At 41.1% G+C, this 15,456-nt stretch overlaps 1 protein-coding gene and 2 long non-coding RNA genes across 3 annotated transcripts in view; all 3 read left to right on the top strand.

Moving 5' to 3' along the window:
* Positions 1 to 12,155, top strand: part of PPP1R12C (protein phosphatase 1 regulatory subunit 12C) — a 33,089-nt gene extending 20,934 nt beyond the window's left edge. Inside the window, exons 12-19 of the mRNA XM_085045385.1 lie at positions 1,205 to 1,312; positions 3,849 to 3,892; positions 5,597 to 5,654; positions 7,185 to 7,289; positions 8,221 to 8,271; positions 10,048 to 10,098; positions 11,844 to 11,932; positions 12,099 to 12,155. Of these exons, the coding sequence (XP_084901511.1) occupies positions 1,205 to 1,312; positions 3,849 to 3,892; positions 5,597 to 5,654; positions 7,185 to 7,289; positions 8,221 to 8,271; positions 10,048 to 10,098; positions 11,844 to 11,930 (504 nt within the window). The 3' untranslated portion in view covers positions 11,931 to 11,932; positions 12,099 to 12,155. The remainder of the gene's footprint in view (positions 1 to 1,204; positions 1,313 to 3,848; positions 3,893 to 5,596; positions 5,655 to 7,184; positions 7,290 to 8,220; positions 8,272 to 10,047; positions 10,099 to 11,843; positions 11,933 to 12,098) is intronic.
* An 8-nt stretch (positions 12,156 to 12,163) lies between these two features.
* LOC146422843 (uncharacterized) lies at positions 12,164 to 13,329 on the top strand. The gene is made up of 4 exons (XR_014847756.1): positions 12,164 to 12,267; positions 12,322 to 12,872; positions 12,904 to 13,058; positions 13,195 to 13,329. It is a non-coding gene; the product is annotated as an uncharacterized LOC146422843 (long non-coding RNA).
* Positions 13,330 to 13,550: 221 nt separating this feature from the next.
* LOC146422842 (uncharacterized) lies at positions 13,551 to 13,844 on the top strand. Its single transcript, XR_014847757.1, has 2 exons — positions 13,551 to 13,580; positions 13,668 to 13,844. It is a non-coding gene; the product is annotated as an uncharacterized LOC146422842 (long non-coding RNA).
* Positions 13,845 to 15,456: the final 1,612 nt, after the last annotated feature.

Genomic DNA, 15,456 nt, shown 5'->3' with positions numbered 1-15,456 from the left:
ACCCAAAATCACCCAAAATTACCCCAAAATCACCTGAAATCACCCGAAATCGACCCAAAAACATCTGAAATCACCCGAAATTACCCTGAAATCGCCCAAAATTGACCCAAAATTGACCAAAATCAGCTGAAATTACCCCAAAAATATCCCCAAATCAGCCAAAATTACCCGAAACTACCCCAAAATCACCTGAAATCACCCGAAATCAACCCAAAATCACCCGAAATTACCCTGAAATCACCCCGAATTGCCCCAAAATCACCTGAAATCACCCAAAATTACCCTGAAATCACCCGAAATCGACCCAAAAATAGCCAAAATCAACTGAAATTACCCCAAATTACCCCAAAAATACCCCAAAATCACCCGAAATCGACCAAAATCAACCCAAAAACTGCCAAAATCACCCCAAATTACCCCAAAATTGACCAAAATCACCCCAAAATCACCTGAAATCACCCGAAATCAACCCAAAAATAGCCAAAATCAGCTGAAATTACCCCAAAAATGTCCCCAAATCAGCCAAAATTACCTGAAATCACCCGAAATCGACCCAAAATCACCCCAAAATCAACTGAAATCACCCGAAATTACCCCAAAAATAGCCAAAATCAACTGAAATTACCCCAAAATTGCCCCAAAAATAGCTGAAAATTACCCCAAAAGTGGCCCCAAAAATGACCCCAAAGTGACCCAAAAATGGCCGAAAATGACCTCAGAAATGACCCCAAAATGACCTAAAAATTAGCCCAAAAATGACCCCAAAAGTGACCCAAAATTAACCCTAAAATTATCCCAAAAGTGACCCAAAAATCATCCCAAAAATTACCCCAAAAAAGACGCAGAAGTGACTTAAAAAGACCCAAAAATAATCCCAAAAATGGCCCAAAATGACCAAAAATGACCCAAAAAAGACCCCAAAGGGACCCAAAAAAGTCACAAAAATGGCCCCAAAAATTACCTCAAAATTACCCAAAAATCATCCCAAAAATGACCCAAAAAAGACCCAAAAATGACTTTAAAAAGACCCAAAAATGACTTTAAAAGGACCCAAAAATTACCCCAAAATTACAAAAAAAATTACCCAAAAATTATCCCCAAAACGGCCCAAAAATGACCCAAAAAGACCCAAAATTTCCCCAAAATTTCCCCAAATTTCCCCAAACTGACCCCACGTGACCGCCGCGGCCTTGGCCCCGCCCAGGGAGTGACGTTGACGGAGCTGCGCGCGGCCGAGCAGGGGATTGGCCGAGCCGCCGAGGGGCGTGGCCAGGAGCAGCCAATCAGAGACGAGGGGAGGAGAGAGAAACCGGTGAGAGATTTGGGGGATTTTGGGGTTTTTGGGGATTTTTTGGGGTTTTTTGGGGATTTTTTGGGGTTTTTGGGAAGATTTTTTGGGGTAATTTTGGGGATTTTTGGGGATTTTTTGGGGTTTTTGGGAGATTTTGGGGATTTTCTGGGGTTTTGGGAAGATTTTGGGGTAATTAGGGTTTTGGGGAGATTTTTGGGAGATTTGGGGATTTTAGGGATTTTTTGAGTTTTGGGAAGATTTTTTTGGGGTAATTTTGGGGTTTTTTGGGGGTTTTTTGGGGTTTTTGGGAAGATTTTTTTGGGATAATTTTGGGGTTTTTTGAGGATTTTTTAGGGTTTTTGGGAAGATTTTTTTGGGAGATTTTTTGGGGTTTTTGGGAAGATTTTTTTGGGGGAATTTTGGGGTTTTTTGGGAAGATTTTGGGAGATTTTTTGGGGATTTTTGGGGATTTTTTGGGGTTTTTGGGAAGATTTTTTTGGGGTAATTTTGGGGTTTTTTGGGAGATTTTTTGGGGATTTTTGGGGGTTTTTGGGAAGATTTTTTTGGGGTAATTTTGGGATTTTTTGGGGATTTTTTGGGGTTTTTTGGAAGATTTTTTTGGGGTAATTTTGAGGAATTTTGGGAGATTTTTTGGGAAGATTTTTTGGGGTTTTTGGGAAGATTTTTTTTGGGGATTTTGGGAGATTTTTTGGGGTTTTTGGGAAGACTTTTGGGGTAGAATTTTAGGGTTTTGAGGAACATTGAGGGGTTTGGAAGATTTTTGGGGTTTTTTGGAGATTTTTTGGAGAATTTTTGGGGTTTTTGGGAAGATTTTTGGGGGAATTTTGGGGTTTTTTGGGGATTTTTTGGGGTTTTTAGGAAGATTTTTTGGGGGTAATTTTGGGGTTTTTGAGGAATTTTGGGAGATTTTTTGGGGATTTTTTGGGGTTTTTGGGAAGATTTTTTTGGGGTAATTTTGAGGAATTTTGGGAGATTTTTTGGGGATTTTTTGGGGTTTTTGGGAAGATTTTTTTGGGGATTTTTTGGGGTTTTTGGGAAGATTTTTTTTGGGGTAATTTTGGGGTTTTTGGGGGAGATTTTGGGAGATTTTTTGGGGATTTTTTGGGGATTTTTTGGGGTTTTTGGGAAGATTTTTTTGGGGTAATTTTGAGGAATTTTGGGAGATTTTTTGGGGTTTTTGGGAAGATTTTTTGGGGGAATTTTGGGGTTTTTTGGGGAGATTTTGGGAGATTTTTTGGGGGTTTTTTTGAGGGATTTGGAAGGTTTTTTGGGGGAGATTTTGGGGTTTTTGGGAAGATTTTTTGGGGTTTTTTTGGGGAGAATCTGGGAGATTTTTTAGGGTTTTTTGGGGGAATTTTGGGGGTTTTTTTTGGTGAATTTTTTGGGTTTTTTGGGGGGAATTTTAGGTATTTTTGGGGAAATTTTTTTAGGGTTTTTTTGAGGTATTTTGGGATAATTTTGGGAGTTTTTGGGAGTTTTTTGGGGTTTTTTTGGGGATTTTTTTGGAGATTTTTTTAGGGATTTTGGGGTTTTTTTGGGGGAGATTTTGAGGGTTTTTTTGGGTTTTCTTGGGAGTTTTTTTGGGAGATTTTTTGGGGTTTTTCGGGGGAATTTTGGGGTTTTTTTCGGCTTTTTGGGGAAATTTTTGGGGCTTTTTTTGGAGGTATTTTTGGGGGATTTTTTGGGAGATTTTTTGGGGTTTTTTTGGGAAGATATTTTGGGTTTTTTGGGAGATTTTTTGGGATTTTTGGGGGTTTTTTTGCGATTTTTTGGGAGATTATTTGGGGAGATTTTGGGGGTTTTTGAGGATTTTTTTGGGATTTTTGGGAGATTTTTGGGGTTTTTTGGGGCTTTTTTGGGAGATTTTTTGGGGATTTTTGGGAGATTTTTTTGGGATTTTTGGGGGGATTTTTTTGAGGGTTTTTGAGAGTTTTTTTGGGATTTTTGGGAGATTTTTTGGGATTTTTTTTTTTGGGGAGACTTTTTTGGGGATTTTTGGGGGATTTTTGGGAGATTTTTTGGGCAGTTTTTGGTGAGTTTTTTGGGGGAATTTTGGGATTTTTTTGGGATTTTTTGGGGGATTTTTGGGAGATTTTTTGGAATTTTTTTGGACTTTTTGGGGGTTTTTTTTCGGATTTTTTGGGGATTTTGGGGAGATATTTTGGGGATTTTTTGGAGATTTTTTGTAATTTTTTGGGAGATTTTTTGGGTTTTTTTTTTTTATTTTTGGGAGCTATTTTAGGATTATTTTGGGCAGTTTTTGGTGAGTTTTTTGGGGGAATTTTGGGATTTTTTTGGGATTTTTGGGAGAGTTTTTGGGAGATTTTTTGGAGTTTTTTTTGGACTTTTTGGGTTTTTTTTTTTCGGATTTTTTGGGGATTTTTGGGAGATTTTTTGGGAGATTTTTTTTTGGATTTTCAGGAGATATTTTGGGGATTTTTGGGAGCTATTTTGGGATTATTTTGGGCAGTTTTTGGTGAGTTTTTTGGGGTAATTTTGGGTGTTTTTGGGTCTCATTCTCTCCCCTCCCCCTCAGGGCTCTGAGAGCAAAGGGAGTGAGGATGCCCCTCCCCCACCCAGGTAGGGATTTTGGGGAATTTTGGGGAAATTTGGGGAAAATTTGGGGAATTTGGGGAGAATTTGGGGAAATTTGGGGAATTTTGGGCAAATTTTGGGGAGATTTTGAGGTGATTTGGGGAGAATTTGGGAGGAATTTGGGCAAATTTTGGGGTTCTTCTGATAGTTTTGGGTTATTTTGGGATCATTTTGGGCAATTTTGGGCTAATTTTGGGTAATTTCTGGAGATTTGGGGTGATTTTGGGGTTTCTATGATAATTTTGGGTGATTTTGGCCAATTTTGGGATGATTTTGGGTAATTTTGGGGTAATTTTGGGTCATTTTGGGGTGATTTTGGGAGATTTTGGGTGATTTTGGGGTTCCTGGGCTGATTTTGGGGTAATTTTGGGATAATTTTGACTGATTTTGGGAGATTTTGGGGTGATTTTGGATAATTTTGGGTGATTTTGGAGTTTCCATGATAACTTTGGGTCATTTTGAATAATTTTGGATAATTTTGGGTGATTTTGGGTGATTTTGGGTGATTTTGGGTGATTTTCTATGATAATTTTGGACGATTTTGGGGTAATTTTTGGCAAATTTTGGAGTTTTGATAATCTTGGGGTGATTTTGGGTAATTTGGGATAATTTTGGGTGATTCTGAGGTGATTTTGGGTAATTTTGAGAAAATTTTGGGTAATTTTGGGAAAATTTTGGGTTATTTTGGGATGATTTTGGATAATTTTGGGTAATTTTGGATAATTTTGGGATAATTTTGGATAATTTTGGATAATTTTGGCTAATTTTGGGTAATTTTGGGATAATTTTGGCTAACTTTGGAATAATTTGGGATCATTTTTGGGTAATTTTTGGAGATTTTTGGTGATTTTGGGGTAATTTTGGGGTGATTTTGGGTAATTTCGGAGTTTCTATGCTAATTTTGGGATAATTTCGGATAAATTTGGGATAATTTTGTCTAATTTTGGGTAATTTTGGTGTAATTTTGGGTGATTTTGGGATAATTTTGGATCATTTTGTCTAATTTTGGGAAAATTTTGGGTTATTTTGGGATAATTTTGGGACATTTTGGATAATTTTGGGTAATTTTGGGATAATTTTGGGATAATTTGGGATAAATTTGGGATAATTTTGGCTAATTTTGGGGTAATTTTGGATAATTTTGGGTAATTTTGGGGTGATTTTGGGATAATTTTGGATCATTTTGTCTAATTTTGGCTAATTTTGGGATAATTTGGGATAATTTTGGGTGATTTTGGGTGATTTTGGGATAATCTGGGATAATTTTGGGTAATTTTGGGATAATTTTGGCTAATTTTGGGATAATTTTGGCTACTTTAGGGGTAATTTTGGGTGATTTTGGATAATTTTGGACAATTTTGGATGATTTTGGATTAATTTTGGCTAATTTTGGGATAATTTTGGCTAATTTTGAGATAATTTTGGCTAATTTTGGGGTAATTTTGGCTAATTTTGGATAATTTTGGACAATTTTGCATGATTTTGGATAAATTTTGGCTAATTTTGGCTAATTTTGGGTGATTTTGGCTGATTTTGGCTACTTTGGGGGGTAATTTTGGGTAATTTGGGCTAATTTTGGGATAATTTGGGCTAATTCTGGGTGATTTTGGGGTAATTTTGGCTACTTTTGGCTACTTTTGGGGTAATTTTGGCTGATTTTGGTTGACTCTGGCTTCTCCCCTCCCCCAGCTCTGCCCCTCCCCCCCCCAATGGTTTCCCAACCTCTCCGACCTTCGACTATCAGCAGGTGGGAAATTCGGGATTTGGGGGAAATTCGGGAGATTTGGGGAAAATTCGGGAGATTTGGGGAACTTTGGGTTATTTTGGGGAAAATTTGGGGCATTTCAGGGCAAATTTTGGGGATTTTTGGGGCAAATTTGGGGATTTTTTGCCAAATTTTGGGACAAATTCAGGAGATTTTTGGGACAAATTTTGGGGATTTTTGGCCAAATTTTGGGTGTAATTTGGGGGATTTTTGGGACAAATTTGGGGTAATTTTGGGACAAAATTTGGGGGATTTTGGCCAAATTTTGGGCCTAATATGGGATGACTTTGAGATAAATTTTGGAAATTTTAGACCAAAATTTGGGGTGATTTTGGGGCAAATTTTGGGTCGAATTTCGAGGATTTTGGGTCAAATTTGGGATATTTTGGGGAAAATTTGGGGATTTTGGGGCAAATTTGAGGATTTTTTCCCAAATTTTGGGTCATATTTGGAGGATTTTTGGGACAAATTTGGGGATTTTGGGAAAATTTTGGCATTTCAGGGCAAATTTGGGGAAATTTTGGGGCAAATTTGAGGATTTTTTGGCCAAAATTTGGGTCCAATTTGGGGTGACTTTGAGATAAATTTGGGAAATTTTTGACCAAAATTTGGGGTGATTTTGGGCAAATTTTGGGGCAAATTTTGAGGATTTTGGGCCAAATTTGGGGTGATTTTGGGGCAAATTTGGGAGATTTTGGGTCAAATTTTGAGAATTTTTGGCAAAATTTTGTGTCCAACTTAGGGGATTTTTGGGACAAATTTTGTGCCAAATTTCTGGGATTTTGGGTCAAATTTTGGGTCAAATTTGGGGGATTTTTAGTCAAAATTCAGTGATTTTGGGGTTAAATTTGGGGGTTTTGAGTCTAATTTGAGGATTTTGGGCCAAATTTGGGGAATTTTTGGCCAAATTTTGGGTCTAATTTGGGGTAATTTTGGTCAGATTTGGGTAATTTTGGGCCAAATTTTTGAACCAAATTTGGGTGATTTTGGTCCAATTTGTGATGATTTTGCACCAAATTTTGGGTGAAATTTGGGAATTTTGCCAACCCAAAGGTGATTTTGGGCCAAATTTTGGGCCAAATTTGGGGAATTTTGGGTCAAATTTTGGTTCAAATTCAGGTTGATTTTGGTTCAAATTTTGGTTCAAATTCAGGTGATTTTGGTTCAAATTTTGGGCCAAATTTGGAGAATTTTGGGCCAAATTTTGAGTCAAATTTGGGGAATTTTGGGCCAAATTTTGGTTCAAATTTTGGGGAATTTTGGGCCAAATTCAGGTGATTTTAGCTCAAATTTTGGGCCAAATTTGGGGAATTTTTGGCCAAATTTTGGGACAAATGCAGGTGATTTTGGTTCAAATTTTGGGTCAAATTTGGGGAATTTTTTGCCATATTTTAGCCCAAATTTTGGGAAATTTTGGTTCAAATTTTGGGTCAAATTTGGGGAATTTTGGTTCAAATTTTGGGTCAAATTTCAGTGCTTTTGGTCAAACCCAAAACCTCCTTTTCCTTTCAGCTTTTTCAGGATCTTTGGGTGGAAAATGAGAAAATTCGGGAAAAACTGCAGGAAGCAGAATTGGCTTTGAGCCAAAGCAGGCTGGAGCTCGAGAGGCTGACCCAGGTCGGGTATTGATCAGTTATTGATCGGGTATTGATTGATTATTGATCGATTATTGATCGGGTATTGATGGGGTATTGATTGGTTATCGATTGGGTATTGATTGGCTTTGAGCCAAAGCAGGCTGGAGCTGGAGAGACTGACCCAGGTCAGTTATTGATCCGTATTGATCAGTTATTGATCAGTTATTGATTGGGTATTGATCAGGTATTGATCGGTTGTTGGTCGGTTATTGGTGACTTATTGGTGAGGTATTGATCGGGGATTGATCGGTTATCAATCTGTTATCGCTTGGTTATTGTTCAGGTATAGATTGGTTATTGATCAGTTATTGGTCACTCATTGATCAGGTATTGGTCGGTCACCTATTGGTCACTCATTGGTCAGTTATTGATCCATTATTGATCAGTTATTGGTCAGTTATTGATCACTTATTGGTCACTCATTAGTCAGTTGTTGTTGATCAGTTATTGATCACTTATTGGTCATTCATTGGTCAGTTATTGATCACTTAGTGGTCACTTATTGGTCACTCATTGATCACTTATCGGTCACTCATTGGTCACTCATTGGTCAGTTATTGGTCACTTATTGATCACTGATTGATCATTCATTGATCATTTATTGGTCACTCATTGGTCACTCAGAGGTCACTCATTGGTCACTCATTGGTCACTCAAAGGTCACTCATTGGTCACTCATTGGTCACTCAAAGGTCACTCATTGGTCACTCAAAGGTCACTCATTGGTCACTCATTGGTCACTCATTGGTCACTCATTGGTCACTCATTGGTCATTCATTGGTCACTCATTGGTCACTCATTGGTCACTCATTGGTCACTCAAAGGTCACTCAGAGGTCACTCAAAGGTCACCCAGAACATCCCAAATTCCCCAAAATAAATGAAATATTTTGTATTTTTTTCTCTCCTCAGCGTCAGGAGCGAAGCGCAGAGCGACCGGCCAGGCTGGAGCTGGAGAGATTCGTGAGTCCCAAAAACAGCCCAAAACACCCCTAAATACACCCTAATACCCCAAAATACACCCAGAACACCCCAAAATACCCCAAAAATACCCCAAAAACACCCCAAAATACCCCAAAATATACCTAAAAATACCCCCAAATACACCCAAAACCCCCAAAACCACCCCAAAACCCAAAAAACCCCAAAATACCCCAAAAACACCCCAAAATACACCCAAAATACCCCAAAAAATATCCAAAAACCCCCAAAAAACTCCAAAAATACACCAAAATACCCAAAAAAATACACCAAAACCCCCCAAAATACCAAAACCCCCAAAATTACCCCAAAATACCCCAAAATAAAACCCAAAAACCCCAAAACCCCAAAATACCCCCAAAAAAACCTCAAAACACCCCAAAATACCCCAAAAAATATCCAAAAACCCCCAAAATACCCAAAAATACCCAAAAAAAAACCCCCAAAATACCCCCAAAACCCCAAAATACCCCAAAAAATTCCCAAAACACCCAAAAACACACCCAAAACACCCCAAAATGCCCCCAAAACCCCAAAAATACCCAAAATACACCCAAACCCCCAAAAATACCCCAAAACCAAAAAAACCCCCAAATACCCAAAATACCCAAACCCCCAAAATACCCCCAAAACCACCCCAAAATACCCCAAATTTCCCCAAAAATATCCCAAAAAATCCCAAAATACCCCAAAATTCCCACCGAAAACCTTCATGGTTTTGCCATTTTTCATTAATTTTTTTTTTTTAGTTTTTCCCTCATATTTTTTACCATTTTCCCCCCAAATTTTCCCAATTTAACCCTTTTTTCCCCCAAATTTAAACTTTTATTTTTTTCCCCAATTTTTCCCAATTTAATCTTTATTTTTCCCCCCAAATTTCCCCAATTTAACCCTTTTTTCCCCCAATTTTTCCCAATTTAAACTTTTATTTTTTCCCCAAATTTCCCCAATTTAAACTTCTATTTTTCCCCCAAATTTTCCCATTTTAACCCTTTTTTTCCCAATTTAAACTTTTATTTTTCCCCCAATTTTTCCCAATCTAACTTTTATTTTTTCCCCCAAATTGTCCCAATTTAAACTTTTATTTTCTCCCCAATTTTTCCCAATTTAACCCTTTTTTCCCCCAAATTTTCCCAATTTAAACTTTTATTTTTTCCCCCAAATTTTCCCAATTTAATCTTTATTTTTCCCCCAAAATTTCCCATTTTAACCCTTTTTTCCCCCAAATTTTACCTTTTTTTTTCCCCCCAAATTTTCCCATTTTAACCTTTATTTTTTCCCCAAATTTTCCCAATTTAACTTTTATTTTTTCCCCCAAATTTTCCCAATTTAACCCTTTCTTCCCCAAATTTTCCCATTTTAACCCTTTTTTCCCCCAATTTTTCCCAATTTAAACTTTTATTTTTCCCCCAAATTTTCCCATTTTAACCCTTTTTTCCCCCAATTTTTCCCAATTTAAACTTTTATTTTTCCCCCCAAATTTTCCCAATCTAACCTTTATTTTTTCCCCCAATTTTCCCAATTTAACCTTTATTTTTCCTCAAATTTTCCCAATTTAACTTTTTTCCCCAAATTTTCCCAATCTAACCCTTTATTTTCCCCCAATTTTTCCCAATTTAAACTTTTATTTTTCCCCCAAAATTTCCCATTTTAACCCTTTTTTCCCCCAAATTTAAACTTTTATTTTTCCCCCAAATTTTCCCAATTTAACTTTTATTTTTCCCCCAAATTTTCCCAATTTAACCCTTTTTTCCCCAGGAACGTCGAGCTCTGGAGCTGAAAGCAGCTGAACTGGAGGAGGAGCTGAAGGTGAACTTGGGGAGAGCAGGTGGAAACCCCAAAAAAACCCAAAAAAACCCCAAAAAATCCCAAAAAACCTAAAAAAACCCAAAAAAAATGGAAAAAACCTCAAAAAATCCCAAAAACCAAAAAAAAAACCCAAAAAAAAACCCCAAAAAAACCAAAAAAACCTCTCAAAAAACCCAAAAAAAACCCCAAAAAACCAAAAAACTAAAAAAAGAAACCAAAAAACCTCCCAAAAAACCCCAAAAAACCCCAAAAAATCCCAAAAAACAAAAAACCCCAAAACAAAACCCCCAAAAACCCCAAACCCCAAAAAACCCCAAAAACCACAAAAACCACAAAAACCCCAAAACCAAAACCCCAAAAAAACCCCCCAAAAAAACACCCAAACCCCCAAAAACCCCAAAAATCCAAAAAAACCTCAAAACCCCCAAAATCCCCCATAAAACCCCCAAAACTCAAAAACCCCCAAAAAAACCCAAAACACCAAAATCCAAAACAACCCAAAACCCCAAAATCAAAAACCCCAAAACCCCAAAATCCCCAAAAAACCTCCAGAAACCCCAAAAAAAACCCCAAGAAAATTAAAAAACTTCAAAATCCCCAAAAAAACCCCAAAATCCACCAAAAAAACCCCAAATTTTACAGGATTTTGGGGAAGGTTTGGGATTTTAATGTAATGAAATTTTAATAGAATTTCAATAAAATTTCAATAAAATTTGACTAAAATTTGGATTTTTCACCCCAAATTTCACAGGATCTGAGCGAACGCGAATTCTGGGGAAAGTTTGGGATTTCAAATTAATAAAATTCGAATAAAATGTCAATAAAATTTCAATAAAATTTCAATAAAATTTCAATAAAATTTTAATAAAATTTCAATAAAATTTGACTAAAATTGGGATTTTTCCCCCCAAATTTCACAGGATCTGCGTGGGGAAGGTTTGGGATTTTAATGTAATGAAATTTTAATAAAATTTTAATAAAATTTCAATAAAATTTGAATAAAATTTCAATAAAATTTGACTAAAATTTCAATAAAATTTGAATAAAATTGCAATAAAATTTCAATAAAATTTTAATAAAATTTGAATAAAACTTTACTAAAATTGGGATTTTTCCCCCCAAATTCTACAGGATCTGAGCAAAAGTGAATTCTGGGGAAAGTTTGGGATTTTAATTTAATGAAATTTCAATAAAATTCGAATAAAATTTCAATAAAATTTCAATAAAATTTCAATAAAATTGGGATTTTTCACCCCAAATTTCACAGGAGCTGCAGGAAAATGGATTTTGGGGAAAGTTTGGGATTTTAATTTAATGAAATTTGAATCAAATTTGAATAAAATTTGAATAAAACTGTTATTTTTCCCCCAAATTCTACCGGATCTGAGAAAACACAATTTTGGGGAAGGTTTGGGATGATTTAAATTGGATTTTAATTTAATAAAATGTTAATAAAATTGGACTAAAATTGGTATTTTTCACCCCAAATTTCACTGGATCTGCATGGGGAAGGTTTGGGATTTTAATTTAATGAAATTTGAATAAAATTTGAATAAAATTGCAATAAAATTTGACTAAAATTGGGATTTTTCACCCCAAATTTCACAGGATCTGAGCGAACGCGAATTCTGGGGAAAGTTTGGGATTTCAATTCAATAAAATTCGAATAAAATGTCAATAAAATGTCAATAAAATGTCAATAAAATGTCAATAAAATTGACCAAAATGGTTGTTTTTCCCCCCAGGCTCTGTCAGACCTTCGCGCCGACAACCAGCGGCTGAAGGATGAGAACGCGGCGTTGATCAGGGTCATCAGCAAACTGTCCAAATGACCGCTGAGTGACCACAGTGACCACCTGAGGGACAGCCAGAGTGACACTGAGTGACCCTGAGAGACCAGAGTGACATCCAGGACACACAGAGTGACCACAGAGTGACCAGCGGCTGAAGGATGAGAACGCGGCGTTGATCAGGGTCATCAGCAAACTGTCCAAATGACCACTGAGTGACCACTGAGTGACCACAGAGTGACACAGAGTGACATCCAGGACACCAGAGTGACCACAGAGTGACCAGAGTGACTATAGAGTGACCAGCGGCTGAAGGATGAGAACGCGGCGTTGATCAGGGTGATCAGCAAACTGTCCAAATGACCAGAGTGACCACTGAGTGACCACCTGAGGGACAGCCAGAGTGACACTGAGTGACCCTGAGAGACCAGAGTGACATCCAGGACACACAGAGTGACCACAGAGTGACCAGCGGCTGAAGGATGAGAACGCGGCGTTGATCAGGGTCATCAGCAAACTGTCCAAATGACCACTGAGTGACCACTGAGTGACCACAGAGTGACACAGAGTGACATCCAGGACATCCAGAGTGACCACAGAGTGACCAGAGTGACCACAGAGTGACCAGCGGCTGAAGGATGAGAACGCGGCGTTGATCAGGGTGATCAGCAAACTGTCCAAATGACCACTGAGTGACCACTGAGTGACCGCTGAGTGACCACTGAGTGACACTGAGTGACCACTGAGTGACACAGAGTGATCTGAGTGACCACTGAGTGACCAGCGGCTGAAGGATGAGAACGCGGCGTTGATCAGGGTCATCAGCAAACTGTCCAAATGACCACTGAGTGACCGCTGAGTGACCACTGAGTGACCACTGAGTGACCACAGTGACCACAGAGTGACCAGCGGCTGAAGGATGAGAACGCGGCGTTGATCAGAGTGATCAGCAAACTGTCCAAATGACCGCTGAGTGACCATTGAGTGACCACAGTGACCACTGAGTGACCCTGAGGGACCCAGAGTGACCACTGAGTGACCACTGAGTGACCCTGAGGGACATCCAGGACACCCTGAGTGACCAGGAGTGACCACTGAGTGACCACAGAGTGACCAGGAGTGACCCTTGGGACCTCCAAGACCTCCTGAGTGACCCTGAGTGACCAATGAGTGATCTCCAGGACATCCAGAGTGACCTCGAGTGACCCTTGGGACCTCCAGGACCTCCTGAGTGACCAATGAGTGACCAATGAGTGACCTCCAGGACATCCAGAGTGACCAATGAGTGACCATGGGTGACCTCCAGAGTGACCCTTTGGACATCCTGGACATCTCAAGTGACCCTGAGTGACCAATGAGTGACCCAGAGTGACCAATGAGTGACCAATGAGTGACCCAGAGTGACCTCCAGGACCTCCAGAGTGACCAATGAGTGACCCTTGGGACCTCCAGGACATCTCAAGTGACCTCTCAGTGACCCTGAGTGACCCTTGGGACATCTCAAGTGACCCTTGACCTCTCGGTGACCTCTCGGTGACCTCTCGGTGACCCCTGACCTCCCACACCTCCCAAATTCGCCCCAAAATCTGCCAAACCTCCCCCAAGGGGGCGGAGCCAACCGCGCCGGGGGCGTGGCCAAGCGGGTGGGCGTGGTCACCGTGTGGGCGTGGCCAAAGGGGGCGTGGTCACCGTGTGGGCGTGGCCAAAGGGGGCGTGGTCACCGCATTGCACTGACCGGAAGCTGCCAAAGGGGGCGTGGCCAAAGGGGCGTGGTCTGAGCGGAGGCCCCGCCCCCTCCTCCCCGCATGCCAATCAAACGCTGTTCGTCCAATCAGACCGCGGGGGGGCGGGGCCTCCCTTCGCCCCGCCCACCCGACCTCGGCCCCTCCCCCCAGGAGTATTTTTGCGAGAAAAAGAGGAAAAAAATGTAAAAAAAATAATTAAAAAAGAGTTAAAGTCGAAAGGTTTTGTTTTCTTTAATTTGAATTTATTTATAAATCTCCGGAGATGCAAATTAACATTTTTACAGGAGGTTTGACCCCCGAGGAGGAGATTTGGGTCACTTTTGGGAGGTTTTTGGGGTTTTTTTGGAGGTTTTTGGTTCTTTTTCGGGAAAATTGAAATTTCGCGGAAACCCGGAAGCGTTTAGGCCACACCCCCTTCAAACCCCGCGCTCTGATTGGTTGATTCACCTATCAATCATTCTGAGACACACCTCCAGGAAGCTCCGCCCCTTCCCGCCACCTTATTGGTTGGTTCACCTGTCAATCACCGCCGTTCAAACCGCTGGCCCCGCCCTTTCCGCCGACCGTTACGGCGCAAACAACGCGCGCGAGCCACGCCCCCCGCGGCCTCCCCCTCAGGAACCCGCCAATCAGCGCTCAGCTCCCGCCTTTTCCCCCTCATCCCATTGGTCGGCGCCGCAGCCGCGCTGCGCTGATTGGGTGAGGGCTCGGGGGGCGTGGCCGGGCCCGACCGAGGTGATAAAAGCGGCGGCGCGGCCCTCAGGGGCTCCGAGCGCGGCGGGCGGGCGGCGGCGGCGGAGCTGGCAGCGCGCTGCCGGGGGAGGGGGAGAGGCGGCGACCCTCCGGCCTCCCCCCGCCCCAGGGTCACCCCGACAGCGCCGCGACCCGCCGGGAACACCGCGACAGCCGCGCCGAGCCGCTTCCTGCTCGGGGACAGCGCGGAGCCACCCGGGGCCTGCCCGGCGCCATGGTGAGCGAGGCCTGGGGGAGCGCTGGGGAGTCCTGAGGGGGTTTGGGGGTCGCTGAGGGGGTTTGGGGACAGTTTGGGGGTCGCGGGGGGAGATGAGGTCGATCCGGGCCTGGTCTGGGGGGTTCCGGTCAGTCCTTGGCCTGCCTGGGCTGGTCGTGAGGGGTTTGGGAGGTTATGAGGGGATTTGGGGAATCCTGAGGGGATTTGGGGAATCCTGAGGAGATTTGGGGAATCCTGAGGGGATCCAGAGCGAATTTCGGGAGTTTGAGTGGATTTTGGGGCGATTTGGGAGATCTTGAGGTAATTTCGGAAATGCTGAGGTAATTTGGGAGATCCTGAGGGGATTTTGGGGAATCCTGAGGCGATTTGGAGCGAATTTTGGGAGTTTGAGTGATTTTTGGGGCGATTTGGGAGACCCTGAGGGGATTTTGGGAAATCCTGAGGGGATTTTGGGAATCCTGAGGTAATTCGGGAATTCCTGAGGTGATCTAGAGCGAATTTCGGCAGTTTGAGTGGATTTTGGGGCGATTTGGGAGTCCTGAGGATGATTTAGAGGGAATTTGGGGAGTTTAAATGAATTTTTGGTCTTCCGGGAAGATTTTGGGGCGATTTAGGAGGTCCTGAGGTGATTCGGGAATTCCTGAGGTGATTTTGAGTGGATTTTGGGAGATTTTGAGTGAATTTTGGGAGATTTTGAGCGAATTTTGGGAGATTTTGAGCGAATTTTGGGAGATTTTGAGCGAATTTTGGGTCTTCCGGGAGAATTTTGAGGCGATTTGGGAGTCCTGAGGTGATTCGGGAATTCCTGAGGTGATTTTAAGGGAATTTCGGGAGTTTGAGCGAATTTTGGGGC

This window comes from Lichenostomus cassidix, unplaced genomic scaffold (genome assembly GCF_008360975.1).
Source record: "Lichenostomus cassidix isolate B80296 unplaced genomic scaffold, HeHo_3.0 HiC_scaffold_38, whole genome shotgun sequence".
Classification (NCBI taxonomy): Eukaryota; Metazoa; Chordata; class Aves; order Passeriformes; family Meliphagidae; genus Lichenostomus; species Lichenostomus cassidix.
Note: the sequence above shows the minus strand (reverse complement) of the source record. Positions and strands in the feature narration are given on the sequence as shown.